We start from the raw sequence: 27,807 nt of genomic DNA, 5'->3' as shown, positions 1-27,807 counted from the left end.
CTGATTTTCCCTATTGATTTCCTGTTTTGCTATTTCATTAGCTTCTGATCTAATATTTTTCATTTCCTTATTTATGTTTTCTTCTTTTTCTATTTTCTTAAAGTGGAAGCTGAGGGTAATACCTTTCTTCCTTTCTAATATAGGCATTTAGTGCTATAAAATTCCCTGTAAGTACTGCATGGTATCCTACAATCGTTGATGTGTTTCCATTTTTATTCAGTTCACCATAATTTTTAAGCTCCCCTTTGATTTCTTCTTTAATCCAGCATTAAAGAAGTCTATAATTTCGTTTCCAAACACTTACGGATTTTCCAGAGATATTTCTGTTACTGAATTCTAATTAAATTCCATTGTGGCCAGTGAACATATTTTGTATATCGAGACTCATTTTGTGTCCCAGAATACGGTCTGCCCTGGTAAATGTTCCACGTGCACTTGCAAACAATGTATATGCTGCTGTCTGTGGGTAGAGTGTTCTATAAATATCTACTAGATTAATTTGGTTAACAGTATCCATACTTCTCTATCCTTACTGATTTTCTGCCTACTTGTTCTATCAATCATCGAGAGAGGGGTATTAACATTACCAACTATAATTAGAGATTTGTCTATGTCTCCTTACACCTCTATTTTTAATTTTGTTATTAGCTGCATGACTATTCAGGATTATTATGTTTTGTTGATGTACTGGCTCCTTTAAATTATAAAATAACCTTATTTATCCTTGGTAAATACTCTATGCTCTAAAATTTTCTGATAACATAGCCACTGCAGCTTCCTTTTAGACTAGTTTTAGGACAGTGTATTGTTTTCCATTTTTCTTCTGTAGGATAAGTTAGCAGTGATTACCTGTAGGGAGCAAAAATATAGATGCGGATAGAAGTGAAAGGTGAACTCATACTTCATTGCTTGGAAAAAGTATTGCAGGTTACCATAAGGCCTTTAATGGAAGTGTTGGTTGATTTTTGTTCCTTTCTGTCTTAGGATAAACTAAACTTTATTGCCTAGCAGAATATAAGACCCATAAAAACTGTTCAAAATGAACAGTTATATGTGTAAGTTATGGGGATAGTCTATTCATTTCCTGCGCAATACTTTCTGAAGACTTATAAAATAAATTTTAAGAAAATCATGGCATTCTGGATATTACAGACACACTCCGCCATCAGTAACTCTTGTCCCATGATTAATGGCGGGAAAGAGGAGGAAGATCAATAAAGCAGTACCTTAAATTTTAAAATATGTCGAATCAGTATTTTCTTTCCCTTAACCAACTGTATTAACAAATAAAAAACCTGAGAGAGACTTGGGGCAAAGACTGGAAAAAGTATCTTGGATGAATTACGTAAACACACAGCTAATACATCAACACACTTATAGCTCTCTAAAATACATTTTTATGTGGTGATTTTTACTAGCGTTTTTTCAGAAATATTTCCTATAACATACAATTTACCGTTTTTTAAACATCTTTATTGGAGTATAACTGCTTTACAATGGTGTGTTACTTTCTGTTGTATAACAAAGTGAATCACCTATATGTATACATATATCCCGATATTCCCTCCCTCTTGTGTCTCCCTCCCACCCTCCCTCTCCCACCCTCCCTCTCCCACCCCTCTAGGTGGTCAAAAAGCACTGAGCTGATCCCTGTGTGATGCAGCTGCTTCCCACTAGCTATTTATTTTACATCTGGTAGTGTATATATATCAGTGCCACTCCCTCACTTCGTCCCAGCTTACCCTTCCCCCTCCCCGTGTCCTCAAGTCCATTCTCTGCGTCTGTGTCTTTATTCCTGTCCTGCTGCTAGGTTCGTTAGAACCTTTTTTTTTTTTTTTAGATTCCATATATATGTGTTAGCATACGGTATTTGTTTTAATCTTTCTGACTTGCTTCACTCTGTATGACAGACTCTAGGTCCATTTACCTCACTACAAATAACTCAATTTCGTTTCCTTTTATGGCTGAGTAATATTCCATTGTATATATGTGCCACATCTTCTTTACCCATTCATCTATTGATGGACACTAAGGTTGCTTCCATGTCCTGGCTATTGTAAATAGTGCTGCAACGAACATTGTGGTACATGTCTCTTATTGAATTATGGTTTTCTCAGGGTATATGCCTAGTAGTGGGATTACTGGGTCGTATGGGAGTTCTATTTTTAGTTTTTTTGTTTGTTTGTTTTTTTGTGGTACGCAGGCCTCTCACTGTTGTGGCATCTCCCGTTGCGGAGCACAGGCTCTGGATGCGCAGGCTCAGCGGCCATGGCTCACGGGCCCAGCCGCTCCATGGCATGTGAGATCTTCCCGGACTGGGGTACGAACCCGTGTCCCCTGCATTGGCAGGCGGACTCTCAACCACTGCGCCACCAGGGAGGCCCTATTTTTAGTTTTTTAAGGAACCTCCATACTGTTCTCCATAGTGGTTGTATCAAATTACATTCCCACCAACAGTGCAAGAGGGTTCCTTTTTCTCCACACCCTCTCTACGATTTATTGTTTGTAGATTTTTGGATGATGGCCATTCTGACTGGTGTGAGGTGATACCTCATTGTAGTGTTGATTTGCATTTCTCTAATGATTAGTGATGTTGAGCATTCTTTCATGTGTTTGTTAGCCATCTGTATATCTTCTTTGGAGAAATGTCTATTTAAATCTTCTACCCATTTTTGGATTGGGTTGTTTGTTTTTTGATATTGAGCTGCATGAGCTGCTTGTATATTCTGGAGATTAATCCTTTGTCAGTTGCTTCATTTGCAAATATTTTCTCCCATTCTGAGGGCTGTCTTTTCATCTTGCTTGTGGTTTCCTTTGCTATGCAAAAGCTTTGAAGTTTCATTAGGTCCCATTTGTTTATTTTTGTTTTTATTTCCATTTCTCTAGGAGGTGGGTCAAAAAGGATCTTGCTGTGATTTATGTCAAAGAGTGATCCTCCTATGTTTTCCTCTAACAGTTTTATAGTGTCTGACCTTACATTTAGGTCTTTAATCCATTTTGAGTTTATTTTTGTGTATGGCGTTAGGGAGTGTTCTAATTTCATTCTGTTACATGTAGCTGTCCAGTTTTCCCAGCACCACTTATTGAAGAGGTTGTCTTCTCTCCATTGTATATTCTTGCCTCCTTTATCAAAGATAAGGTGACCATATGTGCATGGCTTTATCTCTGGGTTTTCTATCCTGTTCCATTGATCTATATTTCTGTTTTTGTGCCAGTACCATACTGTCTTGATTAGGGTAGGTTTGTAGTATAGTCTGAAGTCAGGAAGCCTGATTCCTCCAGCTCAGTTTTTCTTTCTCAATATTGCTTTGGCTATTCAGGGTCTTTTGTATTTCCATACCAATAGTGAATTTTTTTGTTCTAGTTCTGTGAAAAATGCCACTGGTAGTTTGATAGAGAATGCATTGAATCTGTAGACTGCTTTGGGTTATAGTCATTTTCACAATGTTGTTTCGTCCAATCTAAGAACATGGTATATCTCTCCATCTGTTGGTATCATCTTTAATTTCTTTCACCAGTGTCTTATAGTTTTCTGCATTCAGGGCTTTTTTCTCCTTAGGTAGGTTTATTCCTAGGTATTTTATTCTTTTTGTTGCAGTGGTAAAGGGGAGTGTTTCCTTAATTTCCCTTTCATATTTTTCATCATTAGTTTATAGGAATGCAAGAGATTTCTGTGCATTAATTTTGTATCCTGCTATTTTACCAAATTCATTGATTAGCTCTAGTAGTTTTCTGGTAGCATTTTTAGGATCCTATATATATAGTATCATGTCATCTGCAAACAGTGACAGCTTTACTTCTTTTCTGATTTGGATTCCTTTTATTTCTTTTTCTTCTCTGATTGCTGTGGCTAAAACTTCCAAATCTGTGTTGAAAAATAGAGGTGAGAGTGGGCATCCTGGACTTGTTCCTGATTTTAGAGGAAATGGTTTCAGTTTCTCACCATTGAGAATGATGTTGGCTGTGGGTTTGTCATATGTGGCCTTTATTATGTTGAGGTAAGTTCCCTCTATGCCTACTTTCCGGATAATTTTTTATCATAAATGGGTGTTGAATTTTGTTAAAAGCTTTTGCTGCATCTATTGAGATGACCATATGGTTTTTCTCCTTCAATTTGTTAATACGGTGTATCACATTGATTGATTTGCATATATTGAAGAATCCTTGCATTCCTGAGATAAACCCCACTTGATCATGGTGTATGATCTTTTTAATGTGCTGTTGGATTCTGTTTGCTAGTATTTTGTTGAGGACTTTTGCATCTATGTTCATCAGTGATATTGGTGTGTAGTTTTCTTTTTTTGTGACATCTTTGTCTGGTTTTGGTATCAGCATCATGATGGCCTCAGAGAATGAGTTTGGGAGTGTTCCTCCCTCTGCTATATTTTGGAAGAGTTTGAGAAGAATAGGTGTTAGCTCTTCTCTAAATGTTTGATAGAATTTGTCTGTGAAGCCCTCTGGTCCTGGGCTTTTGTTGGTTGGAAGATTTTTAATTACAGTTTCAGTTTCAGTGCTTGTGATTGGTCTGTTCTTATCTTCTATTTCTTCCTGGTTCAGCCTTGGAAGGTGGTGCTTTTCTAAGAATTTGTCCATTTCTTCCAGGTTGTCCATTTTATTGGCATAGAGTTGCTTGTAGTAATCTCTCATGATTCTTTGTACTTATGCAGTGTCCGTTGTCACTTCTCCTTTTTCATTTCTAATTCTGTTGATTTGAGTCTCTTCCCTTTTTTTCCTTGATGAATCTGGCTAGTGGTTTATCAATTTTCTTTATCTTCTCAAAGAACCAACTTTTAATTTTACTGAAATTTGCTATTGTTTCCTTCATTTCTTTTTCATTTATTTCTGATCTGATCTTTATGATTTCTTTCCTTCTGCTAACTTTAGGGCTTTTTTGCTCTTCTTTCTCCAATTGCCCTAAGTGTAAGGTTAGTTTATTTGAGATGTTTCTTGTTTCTTGAGGTAGGACTGTATTGCTATAAACTTCCCTCTTAGAACTGCTCATAGCATTTAAATTTTCTTAAATTTACCAAGGCTTGATTTGTGACCCAAGATATGATCTACCCTGGAGAATGTTCCATGAGCACTTGAGAAGAAAGTGTATTCTGTTGTTTTTGGATGGAATGTCCTATAAATATCAATTAAGTCCACCTTGTTTAATGTATCATTTAAAGCTTGTGTTTCCTTATTTATTTTCATTTTGGATAATCTGTCCATTGGTAAAGTGGGGTGTTAAAGCCCCCTACTATGATTTTGTTAGTGTCAATTTCCCCTTTTATGGCTGTTAGCATTTGCCTTATGTATTGAGGTGCTCCTATGTTGGGTGCATAAATATTTACAATTGTTATATCTTCTTCTTGGATTGATCCCTTGACATTATGTAGTGTCCTTCTTCGTGTTTTGTAAGAGTCTTTATCTTAAAGTCTATTTTGTCTGATATGAGAATTGCTACTCCAGCTTTCTTTTGATTTCCATTTGCACGGGATATCCTTTTCCACCCCCTCACTTTCAGTCTTTCTGTGTCCCTAGGTCTGAAATCGGTACCTTGTAGACAGCATACATGTGAGTCTTGTTTTTGTATCCATTCAGCTAATCTACGTCTTTTGGTTGGAGCATTTAATCCATTTACATTTAAGGTATTTATCGATATGTATGTTCCTATTGTCATTTTCTTAATTGTTGTGGGTTTGTTATTGTCGGTCTTTTCCTTCTCTTGTGTTTCCTGTCTTTAGAGAAGTTCCTTTAGCATTTGCTGTAAAGCTGGTTTGGTGGTGCTGAATTCTCTTAGCTTTTGCTTGTCTCTAAAGGTTTTAATTTCTCTGTTGAATCTGAATGAGATCCTTGCTGGGTAGAGTACTCTTGGTTGTAGGTTTTTCCTTTTCATCACTTTAAATATGTCCTGTCACTGCCTTCTGGCTTGCAGAATTTCTGCTGAAAGATCAGCTGTTAACCTTATGGGGATTCCCTTGTATGTTATTTGTTACTTTTCCCTTGCTGCTTTTAATATTTTTCCTTTGTATTTAATTTTTGATAGTTTGATTAATATGTGTCTTGGCATATTTCTCCTTGGATTTATCCTGTATGGGACTCTCTGAGCTTCCCGGACTTGACTATTTTCTTTCCCATATTAGGGAAGTCTTCAACTATAATCTGTTCAAATATTTTCTCAGACCCTTTCTTTTTCTCTTCTTCTTCTGGGACCCCTATAATTCGAATGTTGGTGCATTTAATGTTGTCCCAGAGGTCTCTGAGACCGTCCTCAATTCTTTTCATTGTTTTTCCTTTATTCTGCTCTGCAGTACCTATTTCCACTATTTTATCTGGCAGGTCACTTATCCATTCTCCTGCCTCAGTTATTCTGCTATTGATTCCTTCTAGAGAATTTTTAAGTTCATTTATTGTGTTGTTCATCGTTTGTTTGCTCTTTCATTCTTCTAGGTCCTTGTTAAATGTTTCTTGTATTTTCTCCATTCTATTTCCAAGATTTTGGATCATCTTTACTATCATTACTGTGAATTCTTTTTCAGGTAGACTGCCTATTCCCTCTTCATTTGTTTGGTCTGGTGGGTTTTTATCTTGCTCCTTCACCTGCGGTGTGTTTCTCTGTCTTCTCATTTTGCTTAACTTACTGTGTTTGAGATCTCCATTTCGCAGGCTGCAGGTTTGTAGTTTCTATTGTTTTTGGTGTCTGCTTCCAGTGGGTTCAGTGGTTGTGTAAGCTTCCTGGTAGAGGGGACTGGTGCCTGTGTTCTGGTGGGTGGGGCTGGATCTTGTTTTTGTGGTGGGCAGGGCCACGTCCGATGGTGTGTTCTGAGGTATCTGTGAACTTATTATGATTTTAGGTAGCCTCTCTGCTAATGTGTGGTGTTGTGTTCCTGTCTTGCTAGTTGTTTGGCATGGGGCATCCAGCACTGGAGCTTGCTGGCTGTTGCGTGGAGCTGGGTCTTAGTGTTGAGATGGAGATCTTTGGGAGAGCTTTCGCTGTTTGATATTATGTGGGGCCGGGAGGTCTCTGGTGGTCCAACATCCTGAATTCAGCTCTCCCACCTCAGAGGGACACCAGGCCAGAGCACCAAGACCCTGTCAGCCACACGTCTTTTGGGAAGTCTGAAGTCTTCTGCCAGCATTCAGTAGGTGTTCTGTAGTAGTTGTTCCACATGTAGATGTATTTTTGATGTATTTGTGGTGAGGAAGATGATCTCCACGTCTTAGTCCTCTGCCATCTTGAAGGTCCACCTACTGTGATAATGGGCTGATAACGCGGTTTCTCCAATTCCAAGAGAGAGGCATACTGTACAGTACTGTAATTCTTTGAAAGTGACAAATATGTGGTGGTGACGGCAGTTCCTGCAGTCACTGTGAGCTGCGGGTGGCTCTGAGGGCAGCAAGGGCATCTCTGGATGCATGCCTCACGTGGTGGTGGCCCTTTGGATACAGCCCAGCTGTGCAGTGGCCTAGACCTCAGCGTGGCTGAGGGCTCTGTGCGAGCCTTTACTATTTTAAAGTGTGCACTTCAGTGATGGTTGTGCAACCATCAGCACTATCTAATTCCAGAATATTTCCATTTCCTCAAAAAGGAACCCTGTACCTATAAGCAGTTAGTTCCAATTTCCCCTTCCAACAACCATCTGACAACCACTAATCTACTAATGTGGACATTTCATATAAGCAGAATCACTCAGTATGCAGCCTTGTGTCCATCTTCTTTCACTTACAATAATGTTTTCAAGTATATGGTTAACTTGATCATAATCATCATTGAAAGATATCTTACTTGAATATAATAAAACTATTTGCTCAGAGTGGTAATAAACACATGGGATAATTAGAAGAGATCCAGCCTACGATTTGGAAGACTGTAGCTTTAGTGCTGATCTCTTCCTACTTTTACTTCTGAGGACTTCAGTCTCCTCTGCTATACAAAAGGGATATTAGATGAGATGACATCAACGGTCTCTCATTTTCATTCCTGTTACTCCAGGAATCTCAAAGACACACACACACTTCTTGTCTTCTTGGAAAAAAATAATTGTTACAAAATTAATTACCTAGATTTGAAAACTTTAGTTCCTAACTTGATCTGGAGACAGAAAATCTGAGACAGCTGCTATCAATAACACTTTGACCAGATTATATATTCAGGAAGTTAACACCAGCTTCTTAATCAGTTGAGAAATAAAACAAAAGACAGCCTGAGCTGTTTGTATCAGTGTGGCTTTCCCTCCAGTTCTGAAAAGGGATAATGTAATCAATGATTTCCATCGTGACTTCCTCCCTGATTAAGAAAAAAAGCTCCATGCTTAAAAAGAACTATTAGAAATTTGCATATTTGCACTATGCGTTTATACTTTTACCTTCCTATCTCATTCACTCCACATCTCCAGTATCTAGAACACTATCAGGTACAGGGTTGGCACTTCATATTCAATATTTGTTGAATGGATGGTGGATGGATGGATGGATGGAAGCTGTATAATGAAAGGCTGATCCAAACAGTAAGGATGAAAAATACATGTTGACTTTTCTTCTCCGTTTCTTCTTACAATGGTTAGAATAAATAAAAAATGTTAAACACTAAAGGGACAGTGATTCAGAACTAGACATAAGTTTGTTTTATTAATTTTTATACAACACTAGATACAGTATATTTAATAAGCTGCTTTGTCGCAGAAATTAATCAGCACCAGCTTATGGTTTAAATTACACAGAACCATAGTGTTAATGAAAATATGTGCATATTCTTTTTGGCTGTCTTAAAAATAAACACAAACAAAAATGTAAGTAAATGTCACCTACTTCATTTTTACCACTCCTTGGAAGGAGATGAAGTGATTGTCATATGTTTTTTAAGTTTATGCTTAGCAAATATATACTATATATATATATATATATATATATATATATATGTATGTTTTTGTTGAAGACCAACGGTACAAGATTCTGAAAAGCTACACACTATTGAGCTGAGTTAATGCCCTTGGATTAACTGAGACTTTTCCTGAGTCGGTATTCAAGTCTGGGGAGAAGAGTTGGGTGGCATTCAGGTCCTTCTTTCTGATGCCCTCTTTCTCAGCTACAAATCAACCCTCATCTCTTCCTCCACTCTCCCCTTTCTTCTCCTTTCCTATAACCTCCCATTGCCATTCTACCATCACTCCATTTCCTTCCTTCCCACTCCCACCAGAACCTAAAGGATGACAGTAACCAATCAAGGTGGAAAGAACCATGACCATCATTTACTTCTATTTCCCCATCAGTCAAAGCCCAATCATGAGAAGGAGATGAAGGTCATGATGAATATTGCCCAGCACCTACACTTGCCTGAATTAATGTTTCCATGATCAAGAATATTTTAAATATTCTTCTAGTATTTCTATTTGCTATAAAAATCAAAGCAGTCTCTCTTTGTGCTAACGTTTGCAATTACATTTAAATATCATTGTCATGGCAGGAATGTAAAATAAAATCTACCATGCTGATCAGGTTCTACATAGTTGCCATGGTTCTGGATTTCTAGTTTTAAATAGTTAATATAGTTCTATAGTTCTAATATATTCCTTATTCCTTGAACTTTTACTTTCCCTCCTAGGATATAGCCCTTTAGGTAAACAACTCTTCATTTCTTTATTCAGCATCCCACCTTTCCACATTGCGGAAGCAAGTGGATCAGAAGGGATTTGAACTGACACAGAGAATGGGTTTTACATCTTTTGGTTAAACACCAGAAACTACTTGTGTCATACAGGAGACCTGTGTATCACAGCAGTCCAGAGCCTAGATATCTAAGGTAAGGAGCCTCCCGACTCCACAAAGATGTTGGAATTTAATAAGACGTAGAATGTCTAAATCTCATTCCAACATCTTTTTGTAAATATTTCTATTAATCAAAATCTTGATAAATGAGCACAAATAAAACAAGCTTGTCATGTTTTATAACCAGAAACGGGACTGAATTTCTTCAGTCACTTTTACTTTCTCTCAGGGTATTTTTATAATAAAACCTGCACCAAAACTTTGGTCCACTTAATAACTCCATTTTGATTCAGAAGTGACCCTGGTGCTCATATAGCAAGTCACATGTGGCATAACCATATTATTCAGGGATTATGAAAAGAGGAAAATTTGAGTAAATTGTTTAGAAATTAATTTTAAATTTCCTGTAATTAAACCTTGATTTCAGAAGGGAGTCCTTGCAAGGCTGCAACATGCATCACTGCTACAAAATGTTTCACTCAGCAGCCATTATAAATTAATAAGGTACCTTTTCATTAGAGAATCAGGTTAACATGGCATTTCTACAAATATTAAATATTTAAGGGCTCAAAACTGTATCAAAATCCTTTCTGAGAAGATAGGCTTTCAAGAGCTCTGTTTTCAGTATTACTTTTCTTTGTTCATCAGCATAGTTCATTGGGACACTTTTGAGAAAGTCATATTTTTCTTCCATATGTTAATCATCATTCATATATGCTTTTTATTCCAAATGTCATTGGGAAATGCCTGTCAGTACTATAAACATGAATGAAGAGAAAGGCTCATGTTACTTCAAATTTCTCATGACCCTGTAAAGCTGGGGAAACCCAATCATTTGCTTTGGAATGGTGAACCATTCTTATTAGAAAAGGAGATCTGTCTTGTGAGTGGTGATGGGTAGACCTCTGAAGGACAGGTAGCCCCTGAATTCTTACCTGAACTAGAGCTTTGCAGATGAGTTTCCATCTGCCAGATTCTTCCATCTAAAGCCTTCCTTTTTCACCACAGAGAATTCTCCTTTTTATCCACAGCCTCTCAGCTTTCACATGTGAAAGGGCTCCAAAGGGACAAAGCAACCCTTTGCAGTTCAACCTTGACTTAATGAACTGGCAGGGTGAGCTTCCCTCAGATTGAAGTAGTAGAAGCACCTGCAATATAGATTTCAGAATGGACTCATTTGAGGTATTGGGACCAAAAACATCCAAGGACCATGAAATTCGTATTGACTGAAATATGTAGTGAGGTCCCCAGAATAATCAAATCTTGTGCCATATAATACTTGGGGTTTTATTTTGGAAGGTATTGAGATGCAAAAATTTGATCTCTTCCTATAAGTAACATTCATTTATCAATCTTCCTGGAACTATTTAACTGTGTTTCTTCTTTACTAGATAGAATCCTTCAAACACTATGATTAAAAAAAAAAAAAAATGTACCAGTCAGTCATGACACCCTGTTTTCTATTGAGCCATGTGCACAAATCCTGGAAATAAATAGGTAAGAAATCCCAAGTGGGCACCTGTAGGGCCAGTTACATTTAGAGTTTCCTGGAGCACATATAATTGTGAGATCTGCCCTTCTTACAGTCCTTTGTTTGCCATTTTCCTTGTCTTTGAACCAAAACACAGTTCTTGCCAGGCTTTGAACGTTGAGGAGGCCCTCTCCTCCAGTTGGTGAAGGTCACAGGTTCACCGCCGATCCACTCCCAGTGGCCAGCATGCACTTGGTCATTCAAACCTAATGTGAACCAAAGAAGTGTGCCATAGGATTTTATTACATTTACAATTGGATATCATATCAACCTGTTATTCAAAGTTAAGTAATCACATACAAATGTAGGCCTGCGTTCTAAAACAAGGACTAGGACCTGGGAATCCTATAAGACACAAGTGGGAACACAAGGCTTTGGGGTCAGGCAGATTGGAACCCAAATCCTAGCTCCACCACTTGCTAGTTGAACATCTTTGGGTAGGTTATTTAACCTCTCTGAGTTCTCTGAGTTTTAGTTTTCTCAACTCAGAAGTGTATATCTAAATATATCCAAGCCTGTTTTGAGGATTAAAACAGATAACTCATATAAAGCTCATGACATATAAGTGTTTAGTAAATGGCAATTATTATTCAGAGTATCCTACAGGCAGAACTCCTATCACATTCTTGTCTATTCTTCTTCCTCACGATTTAAATGTCTCGATTTTCATATTTGAAAGTAGCTTACTAAGTATTATTTTTAGTGTGGAGCTTAAGGTTTTTTCAATCTGCTACAGTTCTAATAAAAAGCAGCTTTTCTCAACTTGTCTCTCTACTCCCACTGGCAGTTTTTTGAAAATTACACTTCAATGTTGTAAAGCTCTTGTAATTTTTCTTAAAGAAGCATTCCTCCTCCTGTCTTTCAGAATAGAAATAAAAATAATAGCATGAGAAAAGAATCCTCTGCAATAGGATGGCCTGGCAGCTCCCAAACCAAATTTGACCATGAAAACAGTCTTTGTTACATAGCATGTAACCCTCTCCCCACTGGTTCTCATTCTATATTTTGGGGTAGAATAAAATGAAGTATTTTTGGTTGGGAATGACTGTCTCCTCTGGACTGTTTCTTTGAATTATTGATCAGGTGATGCTATGCCCAAGGACTTTTTGGGGATAAAGCCTTGACATCAGTCATTGTGGACATAGAGAAAATTTATCTTCCAGCCTTAATTTAATACTCTCAGATGATTTCAGAATTAGACGCTCACTGAGTATTACAGAGATTTTGAGAAGCCAAGAGTGCGTTTATTATAATTCCCTGAAATACAATACCTTTAAGGAGAGATGGTAAGAATAGTGACTTCAGTGCACCCTGAGAATTCTATTTCTAAACTGGCTTGAAAAGATTTGTATTACTGTTAAAACTGTAGAAAATATTAAAACTTCAGAAAACAAAGGATAAAATTAAGATCATCTATAATTCTTAACTGGACATACAAAATAAATTTCTACTTTTTGGCTTATTTCTTTTTACGTCTATACATATAAGTATATATGTATATCACACATATATACACTTCTTTTTTATTCTAAATTATTTCATGCTTCATATGGCTGTAGACAGTGCTTTTTCACTTAGCACCTTGCCACAAATGCAGTGCATTACATATTTTATATACAATATGCATTCAACATTGAATGAATTCATAAACATAAGGTATTTTGTCATGTCTTTAATATTTGATGCCTTACAAAAGCATTAAATATTCTTTCATATGGCTATACTATAATTTATTTCACCATCCCCTATTTACAACTGTTTCTAATTTTTTACTTTTAGAAATAACATTTTAAAAATTCTCTTACTTATAAATTGAATCACATTCTACATTATTTTTTGGAGCTAGATGCCTATAAATGAAAGTTATGTAATTAAGATGAGTTTTAAAAGACAGACTGTCCAACTGTCTAACCATTGCTTATTATTGTAAACCACAATTATTTGGCCTATGGAAGGGAGACGTTCTCTTCGCGTTCTTGCCTTCCCCCTCAGGGCAGTGCGGATACTTGCCTATCCAAAAGGGCTTTCTTCCACTGATGTCCCAAAGCCATTGCATATGCTGCCTGGAGAGGACAGTTACAAGGCTGCCCAGGTGACTAGGTGCAAACACACGAAAATGAGAGTATCAGTGACAAGGAGTTCAACATTTCTGCTGATGTGAAATGCATAATGGAAATCAAAGATAGTTTAAAATAGAAAAAAAGCTATGTATGTAGAAAGAACTTTCCAAGATTTTAATACTCTATTTTTTTATATTAATGAGTATCTGCAGGGTGGGGTAGGTGACAGCAAAGAAAGTGATATTGTATTATAATATCTGGGCTTTAAAGCACAAATTTAATGGGTTTTAAACATCTTTTGAGAAAATCAGCAACTGCTTACTTATATAGATTAATTACTTGATGCCAAAAAATGACTCTTCTCATGGGAAGTTTATCTCTAAGTGGCATAAATTTGGCAATTTCCCAGTTAATTTGGCCAGTAAGGTAACCCAAACTATACGGATAAAATTACTTGAAGACGACATTTTGAGCTTTGCATGTTTAGTCAAATACCCCAATATTTGTGACTCTTTCATCCCACCCAGAGAAACAGGCTCAGCCTCACTGTCAAACCTTCGTATGTTGTGCAGAAGTTAAAGCACCTGTTCTTACAAATATATATAAACATTTTCCCCAAAATATAATTCTATTTTTAATAAGTTTAAGGTATACAGCATAATGACTTGACTTACATATATAGTGAACTTTGATTACCAAGATATGTTTAGTTAACACCCACCATTTCATACAGTTACCAAAAAAAAAAAAGAAAAGAAAAGGAAAGAAAAAAAATGCTTTTCTCCTTGTGATGAGAACTCTTGGAATTTACTCTCTAAACAACTTTCAAATCTACCACACAGCAGTGTTAAAATAGTTAACAATGTTATACATTACATCCCCTGTATTTACTTATAACTGGAAGTTTATGTCTTTTGATTACCTTCATCTAACTCTCCCACCTCACATCCCTCACCTCTGGTAACCACAAATCTGATCTCTTTTTCTATGTCTTTTTGTTTTTAGATTCCACATGTAAGTGAGATCATATAGTATTTGTCTTTCTCTGTCTGACTTATTTCATTTAGCATAATGCCCTCAAGGTCTACTCGTGTTGTCCCAATTGGCAGGATTTCCTTATTTTTATGGCTGAATAATATTCCTGTGTGTGTGTGTGTGTGTGTGTGTGTGTGTGCGCGCGCGCATGCGTGTACCACGATTTCTTTATCTGTTCGTCTGTTGATGGACACCTGGGTCATTTCCATGTCTTGGCTATTGTAAAAAATGCTGTTATAAACATGGGGGTGCAGATACATCTTCGACATAGTATTTTCATTCCCTTCAGACATATTCCCAGAAGAGGAAATGCTGGGTCATATGGTAGTTCAATTTTTAACTTTTGAGGGGCCTCAATACTGTTTTCCATAGTGGCTTCACCATTTTACAATCCTACCAACAGTTTACAAAGGTTTCCTTTTCTCCACATCCTTGCCAGTGTTTATCTCTTGTCTTTCTGATGACAGACACTCTTAACAGGCATAAAAATTCCTTATGAATTATTTTCTCAGCTAGCTGAATTATTCCTATAAGCAATATTTGATTCTATCTAATTCCCCAACAGTGTTCATTAAAAGCTCTTTAAAATGCTTTAAGTAAAAAGCCAATAAATAATTATTTTTTTTCCTTTTCTTCTTTTTCTAATACAGAAAGTCTCAAAAAAAAAAAAAGAAACAAACAAAATCACCTTGATCTTCTTGCCTGGTTAATATCTACTGATATTTTAAAAAGCAGGAAACATCATTAGTAATACATACTTGTCACAAGTTTAGACTGTTGAATTTTTTTTCATTTTGCCTATATCTTTCCAAACTTTAGATTCATTTCTCTGCTTTTCCAGATCATGTGGAGTGAACATGATCTAACCTGTCTCTTAATGATTTTTTTCCTACTAGTACAGTAGTTTAGTTTTGTATGATGCAGTGGTGACTTCAGGGCCTTCTGAGATAGGTAGGCTCTTCCCCACTTTTCTGAATGTCCTTGGGCTGCCGGATTTGGGTTGTGTGACTTGGTTCTGACTTACTGTCAGCTCCTATCTGACAGTTACAGCAGATATGATAGCCAATTTTTCTCCCCTCTCTCTCACATCCAATATGGTAATTCTGAGGTGCTGCGGGTTTAGAACATGGAATATGAAGTGTGTATAAAATATAGACTGAGGGAGGGCTTGAGGGGCTGCTTCAGTCAATGTGGTGTATTAGACAGAACATGGGACACCTGGGTTCCACTTTCTGCTCTGTCCTCAATTTCCTTATGGATGTAACTTCCGCCTCAGTGTCTTTATCAGGAAGGAACAGGTTTTATTCAAGGATATTTAACATCTCCTCCTGCTTTAAGATCCTTGAAACTGTCTTTAAAAGATACTGTGTAAAATCCATTTTAGCTGGTCAAGTACAAGTTTGATTTCCTTTTTGATGCTATGAGAAGCAAAAAGTCCCAAAAGAGCAAGAGGGGAAAACAGCTGTGTTTAGGCTACGTAAAATGTTAGACCATAGTTATTTACAAAAAAAATATTTAGGCATTTGTATGTTGATTATTTTATAAAAATACCATTCATTTTGTTTTATACCCATATACAAATAAAATAGAGAATATTAACTATATAGATATGTATATATTATAGAGATATAAAAATAAAATATAGAGACACACACAAATAAAAATCTTTTGACAGCTCTGACAGTTGAAAGCATTCAAAGTGTAGTATTAAAAAGAGAAACCTTAATTTTTTCAGCTACAGAAATAAACATCTACTTCTTTGAAACTTTTTGATTAAATATAGATGTATTTTAGACTAAATCTTTAAGGATAGGTCAGCAGGGGTTCCAGACACTCCTGTGGGAAAGCAAAATGGTTTCATAGATAATGATCTATAATAATAGAATTACCAAATGTACAATGACTGCCTAAGGAAATGAGCAGATGAGATTACAGTATGTAAATTCAAGAAATACCTAATCTAGAAGTCTGGCTCCTCTGGGCTAGAAAAATAATAAAACACCAATGGGGAGCAAAGGAGATTGGAGATAAAGATTGGGTTGAGTTAGCAATCTGATTAAGGACAAAGGATAGAGTAAAATTTGCTGTTCTTCTTGAAACACGGGTGCTGTAAATGACCATATGTAAAGGACCATCAGGTAGCAAGGGAGCCTGAAGAAACATAACCGAGAATTGAAAAATGGTCCCTGAGACCAAACAAAAACACTCTAGATGCATATTAATTCTAATTATAGAATCTAAAACCATCTCCTAAAAATATTCATGAGAAGGTAAATAGCCAGGTTATAAAATGTTGAAACTATTAATTTTACATCACAGAAGGAATCGATAATTCCCAGAGGAATATTTATTTTTCAAGGGAAAGAGGTTGGAGAAGAGGACTAAATGAACCTGAAAAGCAATGGGTGAAGGGAAGCAGAGAGGCCCATAGAATGAATGAAAACATGTTGAATGACGGGGGAGGTCTTGGGGTTCAGAGAAAAATATACTGAGGAGGTGGCCTTGTCGTCCAAAAGTGTTCCTCTTAAAATGACTGATCCAAAAGAATGTGCAGATCTTTTATTTTTGTTTTAGTTTTCTTTTAATCTGCTGCTAGGCATTTGCTGGAATGCCTGTAACTAGTATTAACTGTTCTTGGGATCATCATTCTTATTGTCCTTTTGAAATAAAATGCATATTGAAGTATCATACAAAAGCCATCAGGTCAAATATTCATACCCATTTTTCACTTAAAATTTGAAAATTAGAAGCTTTTTATGATATTTTAAAAATCTCGGGCTTCCCTGGTGGCGCACTGGTTGAGAATCTGCCTGCCAATGCAGGGGCACGGGTTCGAGCCCTGGTCTGGGAAGATCCCACATGCCGCGGAGCAACCGGGCCCGTGAACCACAACTACTGAGCCTGCGCGTCTGGAGCCTGTGCTCCGCAACAAGAGAGGCCGCGACAGTGAGAGGCCCACGTACCACGATGAAGAGTGGTCCCCGCACCGCAATGAAGAGTGGCCCACACTTGCCACAACTAGAGAAAGCCCTCGCACAGAAATGAAGACCCAACACAGCCAAAAATAAATAAATAAATTTATTTAAAAAAAAAAAAGAACAATCTGCCTAACAATAAACTGATTAATTTAGGAAAAAAAAATAAAAATCTCACACCAAATATATTTTATCTCTTACACACCCTGGAATACCGTCAGAAATGGTATTTGATAAATGCTTTAATTTCTGGACCAGTATGGTAAATACATAACATGTAAGTCAAAATAGTTTATATTACTGATAGATACATAATGTCACTCTCTAAAATATGATGGAAAAACTCCAGTTGCCCCCTGAAAACTTTCTCTTGTTCTGAAAGCTGTCTCAGTTTTACATCTAAAAAAAGGTCTCAGTACTACAGTTAAAACAATTCCCTGAAACCAGAGGTTTATAAAATTAACTTCACAATGATATGAAAAAGTTAGTTCTGAAACTGCTTATAACATAATGTTTGATCTGCTATATACGATCACTAATCCTCTTGAATTAATAGGGGAGATAGAAAATTTCCATCACTATTATACTGGATTTTATAATAGTTTACTGCAGAACAAAATACCTATTTAGGTATTTCTTAATACCATTATTCTGAGATTATGATCTTCTAGGTTTTTGGTGTCAAAAAACATTTCTTATGAAATAATGGCAATTAAGGTAATATTGTTGATGTCTTCATTTTGACAACCCTGTATTAGTCGCCCAATATCTTTTTTATTTTATTGATCCACCTAATTACCCAAATCTGTTGTATTTCTATACACTAACAACAAAATATCAGAAAGAGAAGCTAAGGCAATAATCCCATTTATTACTGCATCAAAAAGAATAAAATACTTAGGAATACCTAATGAGGCAAAAGACCTGTACTTCGAGAACTATAAGATGGTGATGAAAGAAACTGAAGATGACAAACAGACGGAAACTTATACTGTGTTCTTGGATTGGAAGAATCAATATTGTTAAAATGACCATACTACCCAAGACAATCTACAGATTCAGTACAATCCCTATCAAATTACTGACGGTATCTTTCACAGAACTGGAACAAAAAAAAAAATTTAATTTGTATGGAAACAAAAAACACTCTGAATAGCCAAAACAATCTTGAGAAAGAAGAATGGAGCTCGAGGAATCACACTTCCTAACTTCAGGCTATACTGCAAAGCTATAGTAATCAAAAGACTATGGTACTGGCACAAAAACAGACACACAGATCAATGCAACAGGATAGAAAGCCCAGAAATAAACCCATGCACTTATGGTCAATTCATCTATGACAAATGAGACAAGAATATACAGTGGAGAAAAGACAGTCTCTTCAATAAGTGGTGCTGGGAAAATCAGACAGCTACCTGTAAAGGAATAAAATTAGAACATTCTCTAACACCATATACAAAAATAAACTCAAAATGGATTAAATATCTAAATGTAAGACTGGATACTACAAAACTCCTAGAGAAAAACATAGACAGAACACTCTTTCACATAAATCGCAGCAATATTTTTTTGGATCTGTCTCCTGGAATAATGGAAACAAAAGCAAAAATAAACAAATGGGACCTAATTAAAAGCTTTTGCATGGCAAAGGAAACCATAAACAAAATGAAAAGACAACCTATAGAATGGGAGAAAATATTTGCAAATGATGCTACTGACAGGGATTAATTTCCAAAATATATAAAGAGCTTATACAGCTCAGTATCAAAAAAAGCCAAGCAATCCAATTGAAAAATGGGCAGAAACCTAAATAGACATTTCTCCAAAGAAGACATACAGATGGCCAACAGGCACATGAAAAGATGCTCAAGATTGCTAATTATTAGAGAAATGCAAATCAAAACTACACTAAGGTATCACCTCTCACTGGTTAGAATGACCATCACCAAAAAGCTCACAAATAATAAATGCTGGAGAGGGTGGGGAAAAAAGGAACCCTCTTATACTGTTAATGGAAATGTAAATTGGTGCAGCCACTATGGAGGTTCCTTAAAAAACTAAAAATAGAGTTACCATATAACCCAGCAATCCCACTACTGGGCATATATCTGGAAAAGACAAAAACTCTAATGTGAAAAGATTCATGCACCACGGGGTTCACAGCAGCACTATTTACAATAGCAAAGACATGGAAGCATCCTAAATGTGCATCAACAGATGAATGGATAAAGAAGAAATGGTATATATATACAATGGAATATTACTCAGCCATAATAAGGAATGAAATAGTGCCATTTGTAGCAACATGGATGCAACTAGAGATTATCATACTAAGTGAAGTAAGACAGAGAAAGACAAATATCATATGATATCACTTACATACGGAATCTGAAAAAAAATGATACAAATGAACTTATTTACAAAACAGAAATAGACTCACAGACAAAGAAAATAAACTCATGGTTACCAAAGGGGAAAAGAGGGGGGGAGGGATAAATCAGGAATTTGGGATTAACAGCTACACACTACTATATATAAAATTGATAAACAATAAGAACCTACTGTATAGCACAGGGAACTATATTCAATATTTTGTAATAACCGATAATGGACAAGAATCTGAAAAAAAGAATATAAATATATATACATATATATATGTAACTTGCTGTACACCTGAAACATTGTAAATCAACTATACTTCCATAAAAAATAAATTTGTAAAATAATATTTCTATATTCTAAAGAAAAAAATTAATTTATCAAGAAAAGAAAATTTGTCTATTCCCTTTTTGATGGAGAAAATATACACAATTCCTATAAATCAATAACAAGAAGACAAATGACCCAAACTACTGTTATTAAAAAGGTTACTAATGAAATTCTTGTAAGTGCTTTTTTTAAAAATATATATTATTATTTCTCTTGGGTAAATACCTAGGAGTAGAATTGCTAGGTCACAGGGCAGATGCTTGTAACTTTATAAGAAACTGCAAGACAGTTCTACAAAGAGGTTGTACCATTTTACAATTCCACCAACAATAAATGAGAATTCCATTTGCTCTACAACATAGTCTTTGTGATTTTAACTATTCTAGTGGGTGTGAAGTGGTATTTTATTGTGGTTTTAATTTGCATTTCTCTGGCATCTAATGGTGGTGGGCACCTTTTCATGTCTTTATTGACCAACTGTCTCTCTTTACTTGTGAAATCTCAAAGTCAATTGCTATTTTTTTTAACATCTTTATTGGAGTATAATTGCTTTACAATGGTGTGTTAGTTTCTGCTTTATAACAAAGTGAATCAGCTATACATATACATGTATCCCCATATCTCTTCCCTCTTGCGTCTCCCTCCCTCCCACCCTCCCTATCCCACCCCTCTAGGTGGTCACAAAGCACAGAGCTGATCTCCCTGTGCTGTGTGGCTGCTTCCCACTAGCTATCGGTTTTACATTTGGTAGTGTATATGCTATTTTAGAAAAATCTGGTTGTCACTGATTTGTAGGAGATGTTTATATTTTCTGGATTTCAGACCTTTATCAGATACATGATTTGAGATGAGCTTTTCCCAAATGTGGTCTAACCTTTCATTTTCTTAATAGTGTCTTTAGATGAACATAACTTTTAAAATTTGATGAAGTGCAAAATCTGACTGATATCCACCAGCAATTTATCTAGTCTCAATTTCTAGCCATGGAACATATTAGTCTAATTGCATTGCTTTGGATAATATCCAGGGAGGCAAAAAAGGAGGGTCAGAGATAGTTACATATGCATTTTTAAAGTCTGCCTCAGCTAGATAAATTTTGTTGTCATTATCTGACCACGAGTCATCTTTCATTGAGTGTTCTGTTATCCAATCACCCTTTGTCCAACTCGTCTGGCTTCATAATCATCAATGCCTCTTACATTGTTATAGGCCTGATGCCATAAGACTTTTCATTGCTATATATTTTCAAATCAGTGGGCAGGAATTACTATTTAATAAATGTAGAATCTGCAACACTGCTGACTCAGAGAATCTCCTTCTGACTTTCTCCAAAAGTTTAAGATAGAGAGGCTAAAAAATAGAACTGTGATATGGGGATATATGTATACGTATAGCTGATTCATTTTGTTATACAGCAGAAACTAACACAACATTGTAAAGCAATTATACTCCAATAAAGATGTGAAAAAAAAAACAGAACTGTGGCAATGGCACAGTTTTATCATAAAAGAGCTACGTCAAAATACATTATTAAGGTCAGCCCAAATCCATTCTGAACTACAGAGCTCCCTCCAAAATCCTAAAACAAAGCCAGGTAGATATCAGACACTCAACGCTTGAATGAATGAAGCAACATTGCAGTTCCACGAGAAAACAGAGAAACATCAGCAAAGAAACATCAATCAAATGTGAAACAGGGTTTCTTACTGTTCCCTGCAAGCTTGGGCGGCTATGATCCAGGTGCCCTTCTGCTCTGTGATCAAGGAGTGGCAGTAGCCTAAGTGATGGTGCCACCCAGCTGGGCATGATTTATCTTCCACCTGAAAAATAGTTGTCCATGTTCACATTATAATGTTCTTTACAATCTAGAGTCTGTTCTCAGCATAGAGGGTCCTATGAGTCCCCTAATGTGAGTAATTTTGTCACCAGAAAGGAAGTCAGCCTTAATCCCAATCCTCTACTTTGAGAAATGCAATGGCTTTTTATGGAACACACTGGTAAAGTCAGCAGTGTTTTAATTTTACACTTTGACATTATGATAATTGAATAAAATAAGTAAACATCTTTTCAAATTGTATTGCTTAACTAATGTGTCTTGTGATTTTTAAAACACCAACTGGCCATCTTTTCCTCTTCACCTTCGAAGTGTAACAGAGCAGGCCGAGGTAGCAGGAGTGGACAGGGCACTCCCTCTCTCTCAGCTTATCATGGGACATGCTGCAAGTACAGGTACTTGGCTGCTCGGCCTGTGTCCCACCTTGGTGTGAGGGCTCCAAGATTTCCAGGCAATTCCATTGCACTTATACAGCTTTTGGAGGCTTTCTTCAAAGTGGAAGAGTCCCTTTAATTCCAGTGTGCAGTTCTTTGGAAATGAGGGCAAACGGTCCTATAGCAAAGAAAGGCGATTCAGACTTGATGTAAAAGTTGATCACACTTGTACCTCTTTTAGGTCATCATTTGTTGAGTAGCATTTGTGTTGCATCAACTATCCCCAAGCTTGAAGGCTGTTTTATGACCCAGAACACAGCTTGCTGTAAAGTGAATAGGAAGTGAAGAGATCTTCATACCTGTTGGGGGAAGTGTGAGCCGGTTGTGGATTCCTCCTTATCTGCTTGAGGCAGCTCTGCCACTTTGATTGTCTTTTGTGGATGACTAACAATGGATACTTTGGCCTTACTTTTGTGAGTTGAGGAACTGTCATCCTCCAGTTTCAGGGAAATCATTCCATGATACTTGAGGAAATCAACAAACAACAATAAAGAAAAAATAAACACCAAGAGAGCAAACAAAAACATTTGTTGCAAAAATGAGCAATCCAAAAATTGGATCAAAACAAAAAGATAAAAGGTGTATTTTTTTTCTGGCCACCCAAGCTTCTAAAACAAATTTCAAAACATGTTTTTAAGAGAAATACATAAATATAACAGTTATGAAAGGTAGTTTCACTAAATATTTTGTATCCATAAATACAAGACATTTAGCAATTCTCTCAGACTATGCTTACATTGTAGATGATGTCTGTTCCATTTCTATAAACAGAGGATGGATGGACCTGAAATCAAGAGAGAACAAAATATGAAAAAAATTGACTTGAATAATAGGGTAAAACCCTTCCAAGAAGATACTTTTAATGACTGAAAAAATTTTAAACATATGTTTTTCTTAAGATTTTCCATGCCTAAATCATTGGAATTTTTATAAAATCACTGGACCTAATGGCACTTTATCAATGTTGACTCATCTATTCTTAGTCCCAGTTAGAGAGAAAAAACATCCTTATTTTTTTGGTACATCTATAGTACACAGAGGTCCAGTGTGTACTATATGCATATGTAACCCATGAGTTACATACATACACCCATGAGTGTGTGCCTGGTTAAAAAACTAGGCTGATAATGTCAAAGCCACTGTTTCCACACCCAAGTAGATCATTTAATCTCATTCTATTTCAGCGTCACTGGTCATTCCCCATCTGTCTTGATCACAAAAGGAACCAAAGCAGAAATCATATGGATGAGTCAGAATATCTATCACCTCAGTCAGTACAATAAATGAAGTAGATCGGCATTATGATATTTGTATACAAAAGGCACTTCATGATGGTCTAAGGAGCCGTGAAAATCACCATGGCCCTCAGTCACTGTGAGAACCAGAACAGCTTCCACAGTGTTTCAGAATACTTATTAAGATCTTTTGATCCTTTCAGTATGCACTCCAAAACCACATCAAAAACACATCAAAACCAAAGAGGTCCCCATCCTTACGCTTTTGCCATTCCCTTGGGTCCTAAGCTTCATGAGAGAAAGATCTTCAGAATCAAAGTCCCGCAGGGTGTCTCCCTTGGCGACCGCTAGCTGCTTGGAAGATGGAAGGGGTCTTCTTTCCGGATGAAAGGAACCAGAAGTGGTGCTTGAGGAAGCCTCTGGGGAGAGCAGGCTCCAAATGCCCTTCTCCCACGCATTGGGCATGTTTGCATTGAAGGCATATGAAGGATGGCACTGTCCTGGAGGCACACAAAATGGCAGGTCAGTTCATTTTACACAAACAGATAAGTGATCACATGGAGAAAGTCCCTGGAGCAGCTTGTCATTAAACTCAGACGGATGATTTTCCCACCAGATGTTGCCTTTCTGCCATTTGCCAGAAACCCCTTTACTCTTCATCAGTGTTCATCCAGAAAGGCTGTGCCCTTCTGCACATCTACAGGGTGACTATAAGTCATGAAATTGATTTCATGAACCACAGATGAAAAACACTGTCGTGATTTTATAATCATCCCATCTACTTGGGCAATAGCCTCCCTTCATATTATAGAACTCCTCCATATTATCGGGTTTACTCCCTGATCAAGTATCATTGCACAAACACTTTAAAGTGTTCATCCTTTCCCCAATCTCCTAGAGGGAGAAACTGGAATTGTTTGAAGATGTCAGTGAAATCAAGTTAACAGTTATAAAAATGAGCATTTAACTGTTACAGAAAAGATCCAGTAAATCTTAATGGAGCTCCTTTGATTAGAAATATTGCCAATTAGTATGAAAAAAGTCTAAACCTAGCATCCTCGTCTGGATACTTTACACTTCACGCGTAAAGTGTGTATTTTATGTATTTATGTACTTAATGTGACCAGAAAATTCTACTGAAAAAGAAATGAATTTGGTGAGGTAAGGTGGTATGGGAGAGATGCTATGGTAAAGGAAAGAGGATAGTGTCTGTTTTTATTATAGGATGAGAAAGAGGAGATAATAAATTTCAGGTAAGAAAAACATACGGCCTGTAGGGTGTGACGTGTCAAAATAGGAAGGTGAGACCAAGCATAGTAACTGGACACTTGTCAACTGCTAAATAGACAAATAAGTAGAAGGTATTTGTCAGGAAAAACGTCAGAGCACCAAGACTTTGGGCTGCTCTTTATTTTATTTAGTTCACACGTTGTTCCTTAGCATATACTATCCAGGACCTATTTGGCTGTGCAACCCAAGGTTATTAATTAATATTCTCCAGCTGCTCCTGAATCCCCAAGCCAGCTGCATCTTTCACATCTATTTTTCTCCAATTCCTTCCTCTCAGAATTTTCGGGGTCATGCTACAGTGGGGACTCAGATTTTAGGCATTAAGAGCTCTCTCTAACAGAGGAAGATAATTACAGCCCTATAAACTCTGGGGGGAAAATAATTGTCGATAGATTCTCAGCGACATTGTTCCCCCTTGGTGAGAACAACAAACGGGTGAGGAAAAAAACAACGAAGCTCTGACTTGTTGCTTTTCTCAAACGGTCGTTCTTAGCAGGAGGAAAACCACATGAAGCAGAAACCAGAATAAAGGGCCTACATCACGACTGAGGTTGCTTTCTTGACAAGAAATTAAGCATTTTGATTTGAAGGTGTTATCAAGCACACTGGCTGTTGAAAGCAAGCAGCTACAGTGCCAGGACTGCTCCTGATTTCAAGATGAGGATCAAAAGAATACCTCCTTTTGAGTCCAAAATTTTCACTGTGGTTTTTGTCTTTGTGCCAAGAACCGCATTCACGGGGGAGTTCAGAATTACTTCAAAGACCTCATCATCTTCCTCTAATCCGTCATAGGTAATTGCTATATTCCACATCTTAGTTGACATTCCTACAAGAAGTAAACATTTTAATTACTCTTTAATTGCTATTTCAATCACCTAGCTGTCAGAGAAATATATTAATTAACATGTCTACAGCTAGACTGCAGTAGCCTGAGTGAGCTATTGTACTGCTACCAACTCGGAGAAGTCGTGCTGTTCTCCTAAATAATATTAAGAGACCACATTTGTTCCTGGACAATGATGTTTCCCTTTAAATGCAAACACTGTAACAAAAAAAGCAAGCTGCATTAGGCAAGGGATGAACAAAAAATGGTGAGCAGTTGAGATCTAAGACAATTTTTTCCTGACCTGCCCCTTCTCTCCTTAAGAATAAACAACTACTGCAATCTTTAAATCTTAATAGTTTGAAAAACCTTAAGATGTTGATGCAGACAGTCAGAAGTGATTATTGGATGGTACTTCATGCTATTCACAGAAATGATTGATTTCTAACGACAGCTGCTTCCCTCGGCTGCCCTACTTCCTGAGATCCTTCTCGCCCACAAATGCTTTTTCTGATGATGTAATACTCAGGAGTTTGATATCCTCCTACAGAGAATTTATAGGCTGGGGGGGTTCTTGAAATAGACGGAGCCAATTTTTTTTTTTTTTCTTTCTGTCTGCCTCTGTTCATGGAGTTACAATCAAGCTTGGTTCACAGTAACTTTGCGAACTTAATGCAAAAGAGCTTTGATGTTACAAACATATCCCCAGCTATCCTGTCACCACCAAGATGGGACACAAAGCAACCCCAAAAACACAAAATATTAAAGTGGGAAGAAACTTTTGAAATTGTCAAATCTTGACCAGTTTCCATGACGTGGATAGCAGGACATCCCCCATGGGTTTATTTAGAAGAGTTGGCAGGAAGGAAAGAAAGTATTGTTTAGGGAAGAAAGATGGCTCAGTTTTAAGGGGAAAAAGATAAACTTATGGTTTAACCTTTGAGGACTAAGTTTTGAAACTTTATTCTGTGTCATTTACTCATTGGCTATTTGAGTGATTTTATTCCCATAAACCCATCTATATAAGCAGTTAAACATTTTTTTCTAGTCTTCTCATCTGAAAATCGGATTCTTTTCTCCTTGCAGGTTGTTTTCTACAGATTTATGCCTCTCAGTTGTGCTAGCTAGATGATGGCCTCCTTCTTGAAGGTATGTTGCTTATAGAGTTCATCATGGAATCTAAGTCTCATCAATCCCCAACAGAATCCAATGGAAAGAGGAAACTGTTCACTTATCCTACTCTTGCCTGCACTTAGAGAGAAAAATTAAGGGTCTTTGAAATAATTTTATTTAAAAAAAATAGGCTGGCAGGTAAGTTGTTAAGCTTTCAGTATCCACTGAGTTTTTCTTTTTTTTTGAACTTTTTTTTTAATGTTTTCAAGTCTCATCCATGTTGTAACATGTATTAGTCCTTCATTGATTTTTTTTTTTTTTTTGGCTGCGTTGGGTCTTTGTTGCTGCGCGCGGGCTTTCTCTGGTTGCGGCGAGCAGGGGCTGCTCTTCGTTGCGGTGCGTAGGCTTCTCATTGCGGTGGCTTCTCTTGTTGCGGAGCACGGGCTCTAGGCACACAGGCTTCAGTAGTTGTGGCTCGCAGGCTCTACAGCGCAGCCTCAGTAGCTGTGGCGCACGGGCTTAGTTGCTCCGTGGCATGTGGGATCTTCCCAGACCAGGGATTGAACCCATGTCCCCTGCATGGCCAGACGGATTCTTAACCACTGCGCCACCAGGCAAGTCCCTCCACTGAGTTCTTAAATCAATTACTTTCATAGTCTTTACAAAGACAAAATTTAAGCATTTAATATAAACTACATAACTCCCGCCTCGTGGCTGGATGAATCAGTCCATCAAAATATATATTTTGTATTATGTGCTTGCCTTTGGTGGATGCTAGGGAGAATACTAGAGGTATAACATAAGGAAGCCCTGACATAAAGGAATTTAAAACCTTCTTGAAGAGACAAGATGTAAATACCAGAAAAGTCAATTATTCCAGTTTGTGTATAATTAGCTGTCCAAAGGTACAGAATAGATGGTAAATACTACATGTATGTGGGCTCCAGAGTTGGAAGGACCTGGGAGGAAATGGGAAAACAACAGAAGCAAAGTCAGTTAGATAGCAAAGCAGAGACCT

At 37.0% G+C, this 27,807-nt stretch overlaps 1 protein-coding gene across 2 annotated transcripts in view; it reads right to left on the bottom strand.

The window, feature by feature from the left end:
• Positions 1 to 1,573: 1,573 nt before the first annotated feature.
• The window catches only part of FREM1 (FRAS1 related extracellular matrix 1), a 178,230-nt gene continuing 151,996 nt past the window's right edge, over positions 1,574 to 27,807 (bottom strand). Inside the window, exons 29-37 of one of the 2 annotated variants that reach the window (XM_089913219.1) lie at positions 25,530 to 25,679; positions 23,825 to 24,063; positions 23,065 to 23,112; positions 22,628 to 22,792; positions 22,318 to 22,446; positions 22,248 to 22,250; positions 21,768 to 21,880; positions 13,292 to 13,377; positions 1,574 to 11,487 (exon numbers count right to left, since the gene is read on the bottom strand). In XM_089913219.1, the coding sequence (XP_089769345.1) occupies positions 11,288 to 11,487; positions 13,292 to 13,377; positions 21,768 to 21,880; positions 22,248 to 22,250; positions 22,318 to 22,446; positions 22,628 to 22,792; positions 23,065 to 23,112; positions 23,825 to 24,063; positions 25,530 to 25,679 (1,133 nt within the window). In that variant the 3' untranslated portion in view covers positions 1,574 to 11,287. The remainder of the gene's footprint in view (positions 11,488 to 13,291; positions 13,378 to 21,767; positions 21,881 to 22,247; positions 22,251 to 22,317; positions 22,447 to 22,627; positions 22,793 to 23,064; positions 23,113 to 23,824; positions 24,064 to 25,529; positions 25,680 to 27,807) is intronic. The other variant, XM_089913220.1, reaches the window with a different exon arrangement.

This window comes from Delphinapterus leucas, chromosome 6 (genome assembly GCF_059928025.1).
Source record: "Delphinapterus leucas isolate spDelLeu-1000000601 "Yukka" chromosome 6, BTC_Dleu_Yukka2, whole genome shotgun sequence".
In the NCBI taxonomy this organism is placed as follows: domain Eukaryota; kingdom Metazoa; phylum Chordata; class Mammalia; order Artiodactyla; family Monodontidae; genus Delphinapterus; species Delphinapterus leucas.
This window is presented reverse-complemented; position numbering and strand designations above follow the sequence as displayed.